At 40.7% G+C, this 19,177-nt stretch overlaps 1 protein-coding gene across 1 annotated transcript in view; it reads left to right on the top strand.

The window, feature by feature from the left end:
- WDR76 (WD repeat domain 76) overlaps nucleotides 1-19,177 on the top strand; it is a 59,504-nt gene that overhangs the window by 4,935 nt on the left and 35,392 nt on the right. Inside the window, exons 2-4 of the mRNA XM_066341702.1 lie at nucleotides 4,778-4,870; nucleotides 6,887-6,942; nucleotides 16,012-16,141. Coding sequence (XP_066197799.1) covers nucleotides 4,778-4,870; nucleotides 6,887-6,942; nucleotides 16,012-16,141 — 279 coding nt within the window. The remainder of the gene's footprint in view (nucleotides 1-4,777; nucleotides 4,871-6,886; nucleotides 6,943-16,011; nucleotides 16,142-19,177) is intronic.

The following is a 19,177-nucleotide window of genomic DNA, read 5'->3' as shown; positions in this document are numbered from 1 at the left end:
CTCATTTCAGTGGAATCAAATGGTATTTGTCTTTTTGTTTTTTGGGTTTTTTTTTTAGAGAGAGAGTCAGAGAGAGGGATAGACAGGAATGGAGAGAGATAAGAAGCATCAATCATCAGTTTTTTCATTGTGACACCTTAGTTGTTCATTGATTGCTTTCTCTTATGTGCCTTGACTGCGGGCCTTCAGCAGACCAAGTAACCCTTTGCTCGAGCCAGGGACCTTGGGTCCAAGCTGGTGAGCTTTGCTCAAACCAGATGAGCCCAGGCTCAAGCTGGAGACCTTGGGGTCTCGAACCTGGGTCTTCCCCATCCCAGTCTGACACTCTATCCACTGCGCCACCGCCTGGTCAGGCGGTATTTATCTTTTTGTGACTGGCTTATTTCACCTAACATAATGTCCTCAATTGTTCATCTTTTTGATTATATTTATCTTAGTAGATCATTGTGGTGTTGATTTGTATTTTCCTCATGACTAATGATGTTGAGCATCTTTACATGTGCTTATTGGCCATTTGTACTTTAGAGAAATTTCTATACAAGGTCTTATCTGTTAAAAAAATTAAGGTTTTTTAAAAAAAATTATTGAATTGTAAGAGTTCTTTATATATTCTGGACACTTGTCCCTTATTAGATACATCATTTGTAAATATTTTCTCCCATTACATGGGCTATAATCATTTGACATACAAAATTTTTTAACTTAATTTTTTTTAAGTGAGAGGATGGGAGATAGACAGACTCCCATATGCACCCCAACTGGGATCCACCTGAGCTATCTCCAGTGTTCCGGCCAATGCTCAGACCAATTGAGCCACTTGGTGTGAGAGGAGAAGAGAGACAGGGGGAGTGGGAGGGGCAGAGATTTTTTAAAATTGATTTTTAGAGAGAGGGGAGAGAGAGAGACAGAGAGAAAGAGGTGGGGAGAAGTAAGAAGCATCAACTTGTAGTAGTTGCTTCCTATATGTGCCTTGACCAGGCAAGCCCAGGGTTTCGAACTGGTGACCTCAGTGTTCCAGGTTGATGCTTAACCTACTGTACCACCACAGGCCAGGCCAGGCCAGGCCAGATGGTTGCTTCTCATGTGTGCCCTGACTGGGGATCGAACCCAGAACATGCGCATGCTGGGTCAACACTCTATCCACTGAACCAACTGGCCAGGGCCTTTAATTTAATTTTAAATTAAAAAACTTAATTTGAGTGTAATTTATCAATTTTATTTTTTGTTGCTTGTGCTTTGGCATATCTAAAAAACCATTGCCTAATCCACGGTTATGAAGATTCACACCTATATTTCCTTCTAAGAATTTAATAGTTTTAGCTCCTACATTTAGGTCTTTGATATATTTTGAGTTAAATTTTTTTTTCGTTTTATTTCAAGTTAATTTTTGTATATGACATGAAATAGGGGTCCAAATTCATAGTTTTGCATGTGGATTTTCATTTGTTTCAGAACCATTTGTTGGTAAGACTTTTTTGTGACAGAGAAAGAGAGAAAGACAGAGAAGGACAGGTAGGGACAGACAGACAGGAAGGGAGAGAGATGAGAAGCATCAGTTCTTTGTTGTAGCTCCTTAGTCTCCTTAGTTGTTCATTGATTGCTTTCTCATATGTGCCTTGACCAGGGGGGCTCCAGCAGAGCGAGTTATCCCTTGCTCAGGCCAGCGACCTTGGGCTTCAAGCTAGGGACCTTTGGGATCAAGACAGCAACCATGGGGTCATGTCTGTGATCCCACGCTCAAGCCAATAAACCCATTCTCAAGCTGATGACCTTGGCATTTCAAACCTGGTCCTCTGTATCCCAGTCCCATCTCTAACCACTGGGCAATCGCCTGGTCAGGCTATTTTCTTAAATTTTTTCTGTGGTAAGTAGAATCATTTAAATTTGTTGTTTTGATCTCAGTATTTAGTGTTTTGAAATAGATTTTTAGGAAGTCCTTGGTGATAATGGTGATGTTTTTCTCTTAGAGGCTGTTTTAAAGGAAATGACAAGAATCACTTTTGTTGCCACTATTATTTTGTATATGTGAGGAAAATCTGTATTTTGGTCAGTAACATGTACATATGTGTTTGTCATATAATTCTACATGTGTATGTATACATACCAACAGGTAATTCCATATATACACACATGCACAGAAACAAAACAGCCGGCCATTTTCTGTTGCAGCTCTTTTTATTTGTTGCTCAATTGACAAATTGTACTTTTAACCTTTCTTTCTTTGAGCTTTAAGTCTCTTCTTCTTTTTTTTTTTTATGTTTATCTTAGAGAGAGGAAGGGAGAGAGAGAGATAGAAACATCGACTGGTTCCTGTATGTGCTCCAACTAGGGATCAAACCAGCAACCTCTGCACTTTGGGATAATGGTCTAACTAACCGAGCTATCTGGCCAGGGCTGTGCTTTCAGCCTTTTTTTCTTTCCCCCAACCACATTATTGATTTGTTTCACTTATACCACACCTTTTACACACATGTGTCCTCAACTCCTACACTTTCCTTTCCTACATCCTTATTTAGGTACAACCCAAGCTTTACCAGAGTTGTAAAATTTCTCTCTATGTAAATTCTAATGGCTTCACATATATTTTTTTTTTCCTCATGAAATAATTCCTGGGGCCCTCCATCTTCCCTTTTAATTTTTTGAGAGAGAGAGCTAGCATGTGGCATGTGACAGGCAGGAAGGGTGAGAGATGAGAAGCATCAATTTGTAGTTGCCTCACTTTAGTTCATTGATTGCTTCTCAAATGTGCCTTGACCAGAGGGCTCAAGCTGAGCTAGTGACCACTTGTTCAAGCCAGCAACCTTGGGCTTCAAGCCAGCGACCATAGAATCCTGTGGATGATCTCACACTCAAGTTGGTGACCTTGGGGTTTCAAACCTGGGTCCTCAGCATCCCATGTCAACATTATCCACTGCTCCATCACCATTCAGGCCTTCCTACATCTTTCTGGACAGTTTTACTTTTCTTGGTCTTCCTTTCACCATTTTCCTTTGAAAAAAAATTTTTTTTATCTCTCCTGTGCTGGATCCTATCTTTTTCCTTCTCCGTTTATACTCATTTTGGTGAAGTGCAGCTTATATATTATAACTTTCTGAGAAAAGGTGTATGAGGGATAGTTTGTGTATCTGAAAGGTCTTTGTTTTCCATTTAATTGGTGGCTTAATTGGATTTAGAATTGTAATTGGAGAATAATTTTTCCCTAGAATTTTAAAGATTGTTCCAATTGTTTTCTAGCTTCTGTTAATATATTTTTAAAGAATTTTAATTTTTTTAACTTTATTTAGGTTTTTTTTTTTTTTTTTTAAGAGAGAGAGAGAGACAGAGAGAGAGAGAGAGAGAGAGAGAGAGAGAAAGGGGAGGAACAGAAAGCATCAACTCATATGTGCCTTGACCAGGCAAGCCCAGGGTTTTGAACCGGCAACCTCAGCATTCCCAGGTTGACACTTTATCCACTGCGCCACCACAGGTCAGGTGCTTCCCTTAATTTTGAGAAAGTACTGCCATTCTGATTCTTGGTTCTTTGTGATCATTTTTCCCTATGCTAGCTATTAGGATCTGCTTGTATCTCACTTATATCAGATGTTATGAAACTTTGTGATGATATACCTAAGCTTGGGCCTTTTTTTCATTCTTTTACTGTGTACCCATTGGGCCATTTTATTTATTTATTTATTTATTTATTTATTTATTTTTACAGAGACAGAGTCAGAGAGAGGGATAGACAGGGATAGGCAGACAGGAACAGAGAGATGAGAAGCATCAATCATTAGTTTTTTGTTGCACATTGCGACACCTTAGTTGTTCATTGATTGCTTTCTCATATGTGCCTTGACTGTGGGCCTTCAGTAGACCGAGTAACCCCTTGCTTGAGCCAGCGACCTTGGGTCCAAGCTGATGAGCTTTTGGTCAAACCAGATGAGCCCACCCTCAAGCTGGTAACCTCGAGGTCTCGAACCTGGGTCCTCCCAGTTCGATGCTCTATCCACTGTGCCACTGCCTGGTCAGGCCCATTTTATTTATTTATAAAACTTTATTGATTTTGGAGAAAGAGGAAGGGAGACACACACACAAAGAAATGTTGATCTGCTTTTCTATATGTGCCCTGATGGGAGATTGAACTGGAAACCTCTGTGTATCGGGGCAATAGTTGAACCAACTGAGCCATCTGGCCAGTTGGGCTGCTTTAATGTGGAAGTTCACATTAAACAAAACAAGAAAATTCATGTCTTCAGTTTTGAGAAACTTTCATATATTATTTCTTTAATTATTTTCTCTCTTCGTTTTATCTGCTGTTCACACACCCCAACTGTTGAGTATTGAACCTTCAAGATGGCTTCTCTAGTCATACTATCTTTTATCCTTATATGTTTCTTTCTTTTTTTTGTATTTCTTTATAAATTTTTTTAACACTTTCAATGAATTAAAATTTTTCTGTTATTGAGTTTTCTTGTTTTGTTTAATAAAAAGATAACTTTGAGTAATAGTATTAATTAATGGCCAGTAGGAAATAATTTGCTGTTAGGTTACACTATTTGACTTCTGATATCAGACAACTTATTTAATTGAGATGTCATACAGATATCTTTATTTCATAATGAACTCTTTCAATCAGTATCTAATAAAGCGAAGAGTATGTGCTGTTTGGTAATATATCATGAAATGAATAGAGTAGGTGCAATTTAAAGGAAAGGGTACATGCAGAGAATGTTTAGTTTTGTAAGGTGTTTTTGCTGTGGATTGTGTAAAGTAACAATCTTTTTTTTGTGTAATTTCATAGGATGATTTTTCAGGACTGTCACCATACGAAAGGAAGAGACTGAAGAACATATCAGAAAATGCAAACTTTTTTGCTTCACTTCATTTATCTGAGGTTTGTGTGGAGTTTCTAATTAAAACCAAGATGCTATTTCTTTTGCCAGTAGGTCAATAAAATACTCATCAGGTTTCATAATGTCAGATGAGAGAGGGTAAAATTAGGAGCAAGTTTTGTATTCAATAGAAAGTGGCTACCATATTTTTTGGAATCAATTTTATTGATTCCAAGACTTTTAAAATTTTAATATTTTTGAAATCAGCATCTTAAAACTAGCTGGCAGCGCCCTGGCCGGTTGGCTCAGCGGTAGAGCGTCGGCCTAGCGTGCGGAGGACCCGGGTTCGATTCCCGGCCAGGGCACACAGGAGAAGCGCGCATTTGCTTCTCCACCCCTCCGCCGCGCTTTCCTCTCTGTCTCTCTCTTCCCCTCCCGCAGCCAAGGCTCCATTGGAGCAAAGATGGCCCAGGCGCTGGGGATGGCTCTGTGGCCTCTGCCTCAGGCGCTAGAGTGGCTCTGGTCGCAATATGGCGACGCCCAGGATGGGCAGAGCATCGCCCCCTGGTGGGCAGAGCGTCGCCCCTGGTGGGCGTGCCGGGTGGATCCCGGTCGGGCGCATGCGGGAGTCTGTCTGACTGTCTCTCCCTGTTTCCAGCTTCAGAAAAATGAAAGAAAAAACAAACAAACAAAAAAAAAAACTAGCTGGCAGCTTCTCCCACTTTTTAGTGGTACATAAAGTAATGATGTCTTCTTATAAAAGGTTGTCTTGGATTCAAAGAAACAATATGTTCAAAGTGGCTTCTTTCAAGGATAAAGAAGAAGTGGGAGGGATGAGTTGAAGGATGTGTGGTAGGTGAAGGAGAAGACAAACTTTATTTTTATAAACTTGATTTTTTTTTTAAAATGTTATTTATTTATTTTTAGAGAGGAGAGAGAAACAGAGAGGGAGAGAGAGGAGAGAGAGACAGAGAGAGAGAAGGGGGGAGGAGCAGGAAGCATCAACTCCCATATGTGCCTTGACCAGGCAAGCCCAGGGTTTCGAACTGGCGACCTCAGCATTTCCAGGTCGACGCTTTATCCACTGCGCCACCACAGGTCAGGCAAGACAAACTTTAAAATTAAGTCTTACACTTTAAGAATAGATGGGAATGTGCCTTATGTAGGGAATGTTAAGGATAAATGGCCAGATATATGCTAATGTTTTATTGATTGATTATTTTTTAAGAGAGAGGGGAGGGTAGCGAAAGAGAAAGAAACATTGATTTGTTGTTCCACTTATTTATGCATTTATTGCTTTATTCTTGTATGTTCCCTGATTGAGAATTGAACCTACAACCTTAGCATATGGGGATGACGCTCTAACCAACTGAGCTACCTGGCCAGGGCTGGGCTAATGTTCTATCATCATTATAATGTATAATTTATGTTGGTGTCTTTACATTTGGGGGTAAACTTCTATGTGTGAGAGAATAGCTGTCAAGGAGGCTATATGATGTTTCCTCTCCGAAAGACATCAAATCCTTGGCTTTCTAAAATAATTAATTGAATTCTTCAGATACCAGATTCCAAAATATTCATTGTGTTTGCATCTTGAGGGGAGAAAGGGTGAATTAACTAAATTTTATATATATATATATCTATATCTATATATCTATGTTAATGAAAATTTAGACAAACTATCTCTAATTTTTTATTAACAGAAATTATGATTTGATTTATAAGTATAGCCTATAACTTCTAGAAAATATCAAAGTATAATTGTCCTAGTGGAAGTTAGCTTTTAATTTGAACTTGTATAGTTGATTAAATATTTAATGTTTAATCATGTAAACTCATTAGCAATCTGGTTCAAGGCATCAGAATTTCAGTACATTACATAGTAGTATATACTTGCTTTTATTATTGATATAGCACATTTGCCTCATGTCTACTACCAAGAGCAGGTATCATATCTTTATTTCTTGTGTAGAGCTTAGTTTATGTGGATATAGTAGTAGATACTTAACATTTTATAAGGTAAGCTATGAATTTATAAGATATTATTTTTATGTGTATATATTTTGTGTATTTTGCAGTCCGCTGCAAGGCTCCGTGAAATGATAAAGGAGAGAGAGCCTCCTAAATCCAAGAGGTAAAAGATATGACTTACAATGTCTGCTCTGTGGTATGTTACTGAGTTTGAAAAAATATGATTCAGCATAGTAAAATAAGTAACAGATGAGAAACCCTGTAATTTATTTTCTTTTTCTTTTTTTTATTAATTTTAATGGGATGACATTGATAAATCAGGGCACATATGTTCAGAAAAAACAGCTCTAGGTTATTTTGACATTTGATTATGCTGCATTCCCATCACCCAAAGTCCAATTGTCTTCCGTCACCTTCTAACTGGTTCTCTTTGTGACTCTCCCCTCCCCCAACCCCCTCCCTCTCCTCCCCACCACCCCTTAACCCCGATACTCTTGTCCATGTCTCTGAGTCTCATTTTTATGTCCCACCTATGTATGGAATCATATGTTCTTAGTTTTTTCTGATTTACTTATTTCTCTCAGTATAATGTTATCAAGGTCCATCCATGTTATTGTAAATGATCTGATGTCATCATTCCTTATGACTGAGTAGTATTCCATAGTATATATGTGCCAAAGCTTTTTAATCCACTCGTCCACTGACGGACACTTGGTCTGTTTCCAGATCTTCGCTATTATGGACAATGCTGCCATAAACATGGGGGTGCATTTCTTCTTTTGAAACAGTGCTATGGTGTTCTTGGGGTATATTCCTAACAGTGGTATAGCTGGGTCAAAAGGCAGTTCGATTTTTAATTTCTTGAAGAATCTCCATACTGTTTTCCACAGTGGCTGCACCAGTCTGCATTCCCACCAGCAGTGTAGGAGGGTTCCCTTTTCTCTACATCCTCATCAGCACTTATTCTGTGTTGTTTTGTTGATGAGCACCATTCTGACTGGTGTAAGGTGATATATCATTGTGGTTTTAATTTGCATTTCTCCAATGATTAGTGATGTTGAGCATTTTTTCATATGCCTATTGGCCATCTGTATGTCCTCTTTGGAGAAGTGTCTATTCATTTCTTGAGCCCATTTTTTGATTAGATTGTTTGTCTTCCTGGTATTGAGTTTTACAAGTTCTTTATAAATTTTGGTTATTAACCCCTTATCAGACGCATTGTCAAATATATTCTCCCATTGTGTAGTTTGTCTTTTTATTCTGTTCTTATTGTCTTTAGCTGTGCAGAAGCTTTTTAGTTTGATATAGTCCCATTTGTTTATCCTGTCTTTTATTTCACTTGCCCGTGGAGATAAATCAGCAAATATCTTGCTGTGAGAGATGTCAGAGAGCTTACTGCCTATGTTTTCTTCTGAGATGCTTATGGTTTTACGGCTTACATTTAAGTTTTTTATCCATTTTGAGTTTATTTTTGTGAATGGTGTAAGTTGGTGGTCTAGTTTCATTTTTTTGCAGGTAGCTGTCCAATTTTCCCAACACCATTTGTTGAAGAGGCTGTCTTTACTCCAATGTATGCTCTTACCTCCTTTGTCAAGTATCAGTTGTCCATAAAAGTGTGGGTTTATTTCTGGGTTCTCAGTTCTGTTCCATTGATTTACATGCCTGTTCTTATACCAGTACTAGGCTGTTTTGAGTACAATGGCCTTATAGTATAACTTGATAATCCGGAAGTGTGATACCTTCCACTTTATTCTTCCTTTTCAAGATTGCTGAGGCTATTCTGTTCTCTTTTGGTTCCATATAAATTTTTGGAATATGTGTTCTATATCTTAGAAGTAAGTCATTGGTATTTTAATCGGTATTGCATTGAATTTATAAATTGCTTTGGGTAATATAGACATTTTAATGATGTTTATTCTTCTTAACCATGAGCACAATATATGCTTCCACTTGTTTGTATCTTCCTTGATTTCTTTTATCAATGTTTTATAATTTTCTGAGTACAAGTCTTTAATCTCCCTGGTTAAATTTATTCCTAGGTACTTTATTTATTTATTTATTATTTTTTTGGTACTTTATTTTTTTAGTTGCAGTGGTAAAGGGGATTGCTTCCTTAATTTCTCTTTCTGACAGTTCATTGTTAGTATATAAAAATGCCTCTGATTTCTGAGTATTAATTTTATATCCTGCCACCTTGCTGAATTCACTTATCAGGACTAGTAGTTTTTTGTTTTTTAAATTTTATTTATTCATTTTTTAGAGAGGAGAGAGAGAAAGGGAGAGAGAGAGAGACAGAGAGAGAAGGTGGGGAGGAGCTGGAAGCATCAACTCCCATATATGCCTCGACTAGGCAAGCCCAGGGTTTCGAACCGGCGACCTCAGCAAGGTCTAGTAGTTTTTTGACTGAGACTTTAGGGTTTTCTATATACAATATCATATCATCTGCAAATAATGATAGTTTTACTTCTTCTTTTCCAATTTGGATGCCTTTTATTTCTTTTTCTTGTCTGATTGCTATGGCTAGGACTTGCAGAACTATGTTGAATAAGAGTGGTGAAAGGGGGCACCCCTACCTTGTTCCTGATCTTAAGGGGTTTGCTTTTAATTTTTGCCTATTGAGTATGATGTTGGCTGTGGGTTTGTCATAGATGGTCTTTATCATGTTGAGGAATGTTCCTTGTATTCCCATTTTGCTGAGAGTTTTGATCATGAATGGGTGCTGGATTTTATCAAATGCTTTTTCTGCGTCTATTGAAATTATCATGTGGTTTTATTCTTCCTTTTGTTTATGTGATGAATCACATTGATTGATTTGTGAATATTGTACCAGCCTTGTCTCCCCAGAATAAATCCCACTTGATCATGGTGTATGATTTTTTTTCATGAAGTACTGGATCCGGTTTGCTAACTAATATTTTGTTGAGGTTTTTAGCATCTAAATTCATCAGGAATATTGACCTATAATTTTCTTTCTTTGTGTTGTCTTTGCCTGGTTTTGGAATCAGAATTATGCTCGCCTCATAAAAGGAGCTTGGAAGTCTTCCTTCCTCTTGAATTTTTTATAATAGCTTGAGAAGGATAGGAGTTACTTCTTCTTTGAATATTTGGTAGAATTCACTTGTGAAGCCATCAGGCCCAGGACTTTTCTTTTTTGGGAGTTTTATGATAGCTGTTTAAATCTCATTTGTTGTAATTGGTCTGTTTAGGTTTTCTGATTCTTCCAAATTAATTTTTGGAAGATTATATGTTTCAAGGAATTTGTCCATTTTATCTAGGTTGTCTAGTTTTTTGGCGTACAGTTCTTCATAGTATTTTTTTTACAATATTTTGTATTTCTGTTGTGTCAGTTGTTATTTCTCCACTCTCATTTCTAATTTTATTTATTTGAGTCCTCTCTCTTTTTTTCTTGGTGAGTCTGGTTAAAGGTTCATTGATTTTGTTTACCTTTTCAAAGAACCAGCTCCTAGTTTCATTGATCCTCTGTATTGTTTCTTTAGCCTCTCTATGTCATATATTTCTGCTCTGATCTTTATTATTTCTTTCCTTCTACTAGCTCTGGGCTTTACTTGCTGTTCTTTTTCTAGTTCTTTTAGATGCAGTGTCAGGTTGTTTATATGAGCTTTTTCTAGCTTCTTGATGTATGCCTGTAATGCTATGAACTTCCCTTTCAGGACTGCTTTTGCTGTGTCCTATAAATTTTGAGTTGATGTATGCTCATTATCGTTCATTTCTAGGAATTTTTAAATTTCTTCTTTGATCTCATTTTTAACCCATTCGTTATTTAATAACATGCTATTTAGTTTCCAATTGTTTGAGTATTTTTAAGTTTTTCTGTTGTGGTTGATTTCTAGTTTCATGCCATTGTGATCAGAGAAAGTGCTCGATATGATTTCAATCTTCTTAATTTTGTTGAGACCGTTTTTGTGCCCTAACATGTGGTCTATCCTAGAGAATGTACCATGAGCACTTGAAAAGAATGTGTATTTTGCTGCTTTAGGATGAAAGGTTCTGAAGATATCTATTAAATCGAGTTGATCTAGTTAGTATGTCCTTTAAGTCTGCTTTTTCTTTGTTAATTTTCTTTCTTGAGGATCTATCTTGTGATGTTAGTGGGGTATTGAAATCCCCTACTATTATAGTATTGCTGTTGATCTCACCCTTTAAATCCATCAAAGTCTGCTTTATATATTTAGGTGCTCCTATATTAGGTGCATAGATATTTATAGTGGTTATATCTTCCTGTTGGATTGTTCCCTTTATCATTAGTAGTGACCTTCTTTACCTCTTCCTATAGGCTTTGTTTTAAAGTCCATTTTTTCTGATATAAGTATTGCTACCCCAGCTTTTTTTTCATTTCCATTTGCGTGAAATATTTTTTTTCCATCCTTTTATCTTCAGTCTATGTGCATCTTTTGTTTTAAGGTGTGTCTCTTGTAGCCAGCATATGTATGGGTCCTGTTTTCTTTAAAAAAAATTTTTTTTAAAGACTTTATTTATTCATTTTAGATGGGGGGAAGAGAGAGAAAGAGAGAGAGAATGAGAGAGAGAGAGAGAGAGAGAGAGAGAGAGAAGGGAGGAGCAGGAAGCATCAACTCCCATATGTGCCTTGACCAGGCAAGCCCAGGGTTTTGAACTAGCGACCTCAGCATTCCAGGTCGACACTTTATCCGCTGCGCCACCAGAGGTCAGGGGTCCTGTTTTCTTATCCACACAGCTACCCTATGTCTTTTGATCGGATCATTTAATCCATTTACATTTAAGGTTATTATTGATATGTAATTGTTTATTGCCATTTTATTCTTTAAAACTGTATTTCTCTTTTGCTATATTCTTTTTCTCCTTTGATCTGTTTACAATAGGCCCCTTAGCATTTCTTGCAGTCTTGGTTTGGTTGTAGTGAATTCCTTGAGTTTTTTTTTTTTTTTTGTCTGGAAACCTTTTTATTTCTCCTTCAATTTTAAATGATAGCCTTGCTGGATAAAGTAGTCTTGGTTGTAGGCTCTTGTTCTGCATTACTTTGAATATTTCTTGCCATTCCCTTCTGGCCTCAGGTGTTTCTGTTGAGAAGTCGGAAGTCATCCTTATGGGGGCTTCTTTGTAGGTGATAGTCTTTTTTTCTCTATCAACTTTTAATATTTTCTCTTTATCACTTAGCGTTGGTATTTAAAGTATGATGTGTCTTGGTGTTGATTTCTTTGGGTTTTTCTTTAATGGAGTTCTCTGTGCTTCTTGAACTTGTGAGATATTTTCCTGCCTTAATTGAGGGAAGTTTTCAGCTATGATATGCTTGAACAAAGTCTCTATCCCTTGTTCTTTCTCTTCTTCTTCAGGAACCTCTATGATGTGGATGTTATTTCTCTTCATGTTGTCACAGAGCTCTCTTAGAGTTTCCTCAGACTTTTTGAGTCTCTTTTCTTTTTTCTGCTCTGCTTCCGTGCCTTTATTTATCGTGTCCTCTAACTTGCTGATTCGATTCTCAGCTTCATCCATCCTGCTTTTAATTCCTTCCATTGTGTTCTTCATTCTGATATTGTATTTGTCATTTCTGACTTATTTTTTTTATTATTTCAATGTCCTTTTTTGTATTTGCTATCTTTTTATTTAGATGTTTGTAATGACCATCTATTGTTCTAATATCTTTGAGCATCCTAACAATCATTATTTTAAACTCTGCATCTGGTAATTTGGTTATATCTGACTCATTCAGGTCATTTTCTGGGGATTTCTTTTGATTCATTTGTGTTGCATTTCTCTGCCCTCTCATTTTGTCTGTGTAAAAGAAGATTTTGGCCACTGGAGTCCACTGGGTGTGGCTTCTGTGTTCCCTAGGTGTGGTCTGTCTGCAGGCCTGACATGCCCTCTGCTGTTGCTGCCTAGGGCATTTGGGTATGGGCATTGCCGATGTGTGCCCACTGGGACTGTTGCTGTGGATTCCGCCTCTTCTTCACGGGAGTGGATGTGATCACGTGCTCGGGTGTACAAGCCTAGGTAGCCTTGGCCTTCGTCCCACCCCCGTGAGTGGTGTTATGTTTGGCCCTGAGGGCAGGGGTGAGCACCTTTGCTCAGCTGCGGGTCTCCACCTGATTCCAGGCTTTCGCCCTGCCCTTGCAGGAGGAGCCCGCTCATGGGACAGCTGCTAGCCTTGGCTGCGCAGGCCGGGCGGGTCTGCATGCCTACACTCAGTAGCGGGACTCCGCCTGTTCTGGGCTTTTGGCTCCACCCCCACGGGAGGAGCCAGCTCCCAAGTCAGGCCACAAGCCTCGGTTCCATGGGCGGGGCAAGGCTGTGCTCCTGCGCCCTTGCTCAAGGGTGGATCTCCGCCTTTTCCGGTGTTCCTGCCCTTCCCTCGCAGGCTGGATTGCAGGTGGCCTGCAGCTGGGCTTGACCACTTTTGCACGTCCCCTCCTCCCCAGCCAGGCAAGACTGAGCTTACACCTGGGTCTCAGTGGTGGCCAGCTGGCTTCCCCCGTTGCCAACAGAACAGCGGTTCCGTGTCCCGCCGCCGCCCACCCTCAGGAAGCCCTCAGCCGTGTAGGTGTGGGCACTGCAGCTCAGACCCTAACACTCACTACTGTCGTCCCAAAAGATCCCTCCTTCTGAGTGACTCTGCTCTGAGTGCCACGGGAGAGCTTGTTTGGCTGGTGTCCTGCTTCCCTTTGCTGGTATTGCTGTTTCCAGGGGAAGTATTCACTTCAGATTTGGGGAGTGACTCATCCCAGAGGTTAGGGTGGCTGTCTCTCAAAATGTTTCTCCCTGAGCCTCCTAGATTACACTCTCTTTCTGCTACTCCGGACCTCTCTTCTCTCCCCGTCCCCTGGAGCCCCGGGAGAGTTGTTGTGAGAGAGATGTTCTGCACGGTCCCTTTAAGAAGAATCCTGGGTCTGAGAAATCAGTCTCTTTCTCACAAACAGTATTCTGTCTTTTTCCCAGCTAAATACTGTCCATACACCTCTTCTAGGCTCTGGGGCTGCAGGCTGGGGCTTTGTTCCTGGGACTCAGGACCCTCTTCTCTCTGCTAAACTCACTTCCTGCCACTTGAGTCTCTCCCAGCTGCCGTTCGCTCCAGGGAGCTGGGCAGCCCTCTCTGCATTTCCGCTTTTCCTACCAGTCTCAGTGTGGCTTCTTCAGAGTTCCTTGGTTGAAGAGTCCTCTTAGTTTAGTCTAAAGTTGGTTTTTCCAGATGATGGTTCTTAAAATTAGTTTGTAATCCACTTTGGTTCTGAGAGGTGGAAGTTGGTACGTCCACCTACTCCAGTGCCATCTTGTCTTCTCCTTATTCTTAATTCTTATAAGATTCATGATGAAATACTATCTTTTATTAACTCATCTTCATCAAAGGAATATAGAGGAAATAGTATCTTAAGAGCTGAATTTTATTTCTATTTCATACTGTTTTTTTTTGTTTGTGTTTTTTTTTTTTTTTTTTTTTGTATTTTTCTGAAGCTAGAAACGGGGAGAGACAGTCAGACAGACTCCCGCATGCGCCTACCGGGATCCATCCAGCAAGCCCTCTAGGGGGCGATGCTTTTCCCATCTGGGGCCCTTGCGCTGCTGCAACTGGAGCCATTTTTTAGCACCATGGAGTGGCTTCACTTTTTAGCGAAGGTCATGGAGCCATCCTCAGTGCCTGAGGCCAACTTTCTCAAATCAAGCCATGGCTCTAGGAGGGGAGGAGAAGAGAGAAAGATAATCGAGAGGGGGAGGGCTGGAGAAGCAGATGGGTGCTTCTCTTGTGTGCCTTGACTGGGAATCGAACCCAGGACTTCCACATGCCAGACTGATGCCTCTACCACTCAGCCAACCAGCCAGGACCATCAGGGATCTTTTTATTGTATAGTTTTCCATTTTGGAGTGTCAAATATTTGGGATCATACAGTATGCAGCCTTTTAAGATTGGCTAGATTTTTCTTTTCTTTAGATTTTATTTATTCATTTTAAAGAGCAGAGAGAGAGTGAGAGAAAGAAATGTTTTATGTAGATGATCCTGGAGTTTTTTGTCTTTTTTTTTGGGGGGGGGGTTGGTTGTTTTTTGTTGTTATTGTTGTTAAGCAAGAGTTAGGGAGGCAGTGACCTGTATACCCCCTGACCAGGATCCACCCAGCAAGCCTCCTGCATGGTGATGCTCTGCCCATCTAGGGCTGCTGCTCCATTTCTCAGCAACCGAGCTATTTCAGCACCTGAGGTGAGGCCATGGAGTCATCCTTAGCACCTGGGGCCAACTTGCTTGGATCATTGGAGCCATGGCTGTAGGAGGGAAGAGGGAGTAGAGAAGCAGATGGTTGCTTCTCTTGTGTGCCCTGATTGGGAATTGAACCTGGGACTTCCATATGCTGGGCCGGCACTCTTCCACTAAGCCAACCAGCTAGGCTAATCCTGGAGTTTTAAATCTCAGACTTGTCCACACTGAGCCTTCAGCAGTTGGTTAATTATACTTTAGGTTTTCTATGGTGGTTTTCGTTCCTGAGTCCGTTCCAATAAGCCAATGACTCCTATTTTTGCCTGTATGGCTCTCTAGTATTGGGATCAGTGGTTTTCACTCTGTCTCTGTCACTCTTACGGATTTTAGAAAAGTTGCTGATTTTTTCAGCTTTTTACTTGATGAAACAGAATGATGACTTTCAAGTTCTCTACATGTGGGGTAGGAAACTGGAAGTTTTGAAATACTTTAAAATAAAAAGTAGTACATAAAAAAGTAGGGTACATATGTGTATGATTTTTAAAAAGTAAACTATATGGAGGAGAATACAATGAAACATTTAAGTCTCTCTCCCATTCTAGACTTTAGTTCTCCAGGCCTTCTCCCTAGAGGAAACCACACTTAATAGTTTTATGTATATTCTTCCACAGGTAATCTTAGCTGGCACCAATATATGTATATGTGTAACCTTTTTGTAAAAAATAAATAGAAGCATATTTAATATGTATTGGACCTTGTTTTTGCTTCTTATGACTTCATTTTATATCAACATGCAGTCTCATTTCTTTTTATGGCTGCAAATTTTTCTATTAGTTATGTATGTCATAATTTATTTAACATTTATCTCCCCATGATGAACATTTATGATGTGTCCACACTTTTACTTAAAATCAGTATAGCCATGTATGTATATACAGCTTTGCAATGTATGACTAATTTCCATGAGATACATTCCTAGAAGTTATCTCCTTAATATTAGTAAATACACATAACTGTTTTATGAATATAACATGAGTTTTTTCCCCATTCTTTTAGAAAGAAGCCTAAGAAGAGAGAAAATGGGATTGGATGTAGAAGGTCATTGCGATTACTAAATGTAGATCCTTCAGAATTTTCATTATCAAAAGTCCCAGCCCTGCCAACAGTAGTGGAAGCAGATAAAGAAGTAAGAAAGAGTGCAAATACTATATATTAACTCAATAAAATACTGAAAATTTTGATATGATGACTGAAAGGTCATCATATCATGTTTAATTTGTACTTTATTAATTTAATACTTGATAGTTGTATGGTTTAATATAGTGCTTTTTTGTTTTGTTTTAAGAGGAGAGGAGATAGCGGTACTTGACCAGGATCTACCCAGCAACCCTCTTCTGGGGATGAGGCTCGAATCAGTTGAGCTATCCTCAGCACCTGAGGCCAATGCTTGGACCAACCAAGCTATTCTCAGTGCCCTGGGCCACGCTTGAACCAACTGAGCCACTGGCTGTGATAGGGGAAAAGAGAGAGAAGGAGAGTGAGGAAAAGAGAAGCAGATGGATGCTTCTCATGTGTGACCTGACTGGGGATCAAACTGGGGAGCTGGGTTGATGCTCCATTAACTGAGCCAACAGGCCAGGGCCTAATGCAGTGTTTTTTAACTGGGGTACTGCAAGAATTTTTTTTCCTTTTCCAAGTGAGAGGAAGGTAGATAGACTGCAGCAGGCACCCCACCAAGATCCTCGTGGCAACCACCGTTTGGGGTCAATGCTCTGTCCATCTGGGTTCATGCTCGGAACCAAGCTATTTTTAGCGCCTGAGGCACAGGCTCTACAGAGCCATCCTCAGCACCTGGGGCTGATGCACTAAAATCAATCTAGACATGGCGATGGGAGGGGAAGAGAGAGAGAGAGAGAAGGGAGGAGGAAGGGTGGAGAAGTACATGGTCATCTTTCCTATGTACCCTGACCAAGAATTGAACCAAGGACATCCACATGCTTGGCCGATGCTCTACCCCTGAGCCAACCAGCCAGGGCCACCACAAGAATTTTTAAAATATAAAACCTAACTAGTCAGGGGCACTGATTTCTTTTCCCTTAGATTGTCAAAATAATTGCAACAGCCAACTGTTTGGTGTTCCACAGAATTTTAGTAATTAGTTTATGTGTGCGATAAAAGGAAAAAGGTTGAAAATTGCTAGTTTAATGAGTAAGGTTTCTAAGTTATTAAGACTGGGATGTATTCTCTATTTCTGTAGGTTTACCTGCTGTGCAATTGTGGTACGTTACTTAGCCTTTTTGAGTCCTGGTTTCCCCATTTTTTTAATTAATTTTTTTTAGCTAGAGAGACAGAGAAAGGGACAGATAGGGACAGACAGACAGGAAGGGAGAGAGATGAGAAGTATCAATTCTTTGTTGTGGCACCTTTGTTGTTCATTGATTGCTTTTTCATATGTGCCTTGACGGGGGGGGGGGCGGTTGGGGGGGGTTATAGCAGTGCAAGTGGCCCCTTGCTCAAGGCAGTAACCTTAGACTTCAAGCCAGTGACCTTGGGCTTCAAGCCAGCGACCTTTGGGCTCAAGCTAGTGACCATGGGGTCATATCTATGATCCCACGCTTAAGCCAGTAACCTCGCACTCAAGTTGGTGAGCTGGTGCTCAAGCCAGTGACCTTGGGGTTTTGAACCTGGGTGCTCTGCATCCCAGTCCAATGCTCTATCCACTGCGCCACCAACTTGTCAATAGTAAAGAATTGTTTATAGTGATTTTTTTTTGCGGGAGAGAGACAGTCAGACATGAAAGGAGAGAGATGAGAAGTTGCGGCACGTCAGTTGTTCATTTATTGCTGCTTTTTTTTTTTTCTTTTTGCATCCCTCTGAAGCCAGAAACAGGGGAGGCAGTCAGACAGACTCCCGCCTGCGCCCGACCAGGATCCACCCGGCACGCCCACCAGGGGGCGATGCTCTGCCCATCTGGGGCATCGCTCTGTTGCAACCAGAGCCACTCTAGCGCCTGAGGCAGAGGCCACAGAGCCATCCTCAGCATCTGGGTCAACTTTGCTCCAATGGAGCCCCGCTGGGAGGGGAAGAGAGAGACGGAGAGGAAGGAGAGGGGGAGGGGTGGAGAAGCAGATGGGCACCTCTCCTGTGTGCCCTGGCCGTGAATCGAACCCCGGACTCCTGCACGCCAGGCCGACGCTCCACCACTGAGCCAACCGGCCAGGGCCATTTATTGCTTCTTATATGTGCCTTGACCTGGGGGGAATTTCAAGCTGAGCCAGTGACTCTTTGCTCAAGCCAGCAATGTTGGGCTTATGCCAGTGACCGTAGGATCATGTTAATGATCCCATGCTCAAGTTGGTGAGCCTGTACTCCAGCAGATGAGCCCGCGCTCAAGCCAGCATCCATGGGATTTGGAACCTGGGACCTTCGTGTCTTTGACCGAAGCTCTATTCATTGTGCCACCACTGGTCAGGTGTGATGGGGTTTTTTGCTTTATAGGCAATCCCCAGGTTACGAACAAGATAGGATCTATATAGGTTTATTCTTTTTTTTTTTTTTTTTTGCATTTTTCCAAAGCTGGAAACGGGGAGAGACAGTCTGACAGACTCCCGCATGCGCCCGACCGAGATCTACCCGGCACGCCCACCGGGGTGATGCTCTGCCCACCAGGGGGCGATGCTCTGCCCCTCCGGGGCGTCGCTCTGCCGCCACCAGAGCCACTCTAGCGCCTGGGGCAGCGGCCAAGGAGCCATCCCCAGCGCCCGGGCCATCTTTGCTCCAATGGAGCCTCGGCTGCGGGAGGGGAAGAGAGAGACAGAGAGGAAGGGGGGGGGGGTGGAGAAGCAAATGGGCGCCTCGCCTATGTGCCCTGGTCGGGAATCGAACCCGGGTCCCCCGCACGCCAGGCTGACACTACCGCTGAGCCAACCGGCCAGGGCCTATATAGGTTTATTCTTAAGTTGAATTTGTATATAAGTTGGAACAGGTACATTTACCTATTAAATGTAAATTAGATGTTTGTCTTAACATAGTATTATTTTTACCTTTTTGTGCATATAAATACTTAAATGGTTTCAAAGCTACAAAACCTATCTCATTCGTAATCTGGGGACTGCCTATAATTTAATTTTATATTCTCAGAGAGTAGAAAGGGTCTTATTTATAAAATTTATTGTCTAAATAAGATTATAATTATATTTTTTATTCAAGAGCACCTACCTTT

This window comes from Saccopteryx leptura, chromosome 6 (genome assembly GCF_036850995.1).
Source record: "Saccopteryx leptura isolate mSacLep1 chromosome 6, mSacLep1_pri_phased_curated, whole genome shotgun sequence".
In the NCBI taxonomy this organism is placed as follows: Eukaryota; Metazoa; Chordata; class Mammalia; order Chiroptera; family Emballonuridae; genus Saccopteryx; species Saccopteryx leptura.
Note: the sequence above shows the minus strand (reverse complement) of the source record. Positions and strands in the feature narration are given on the sequence as shown.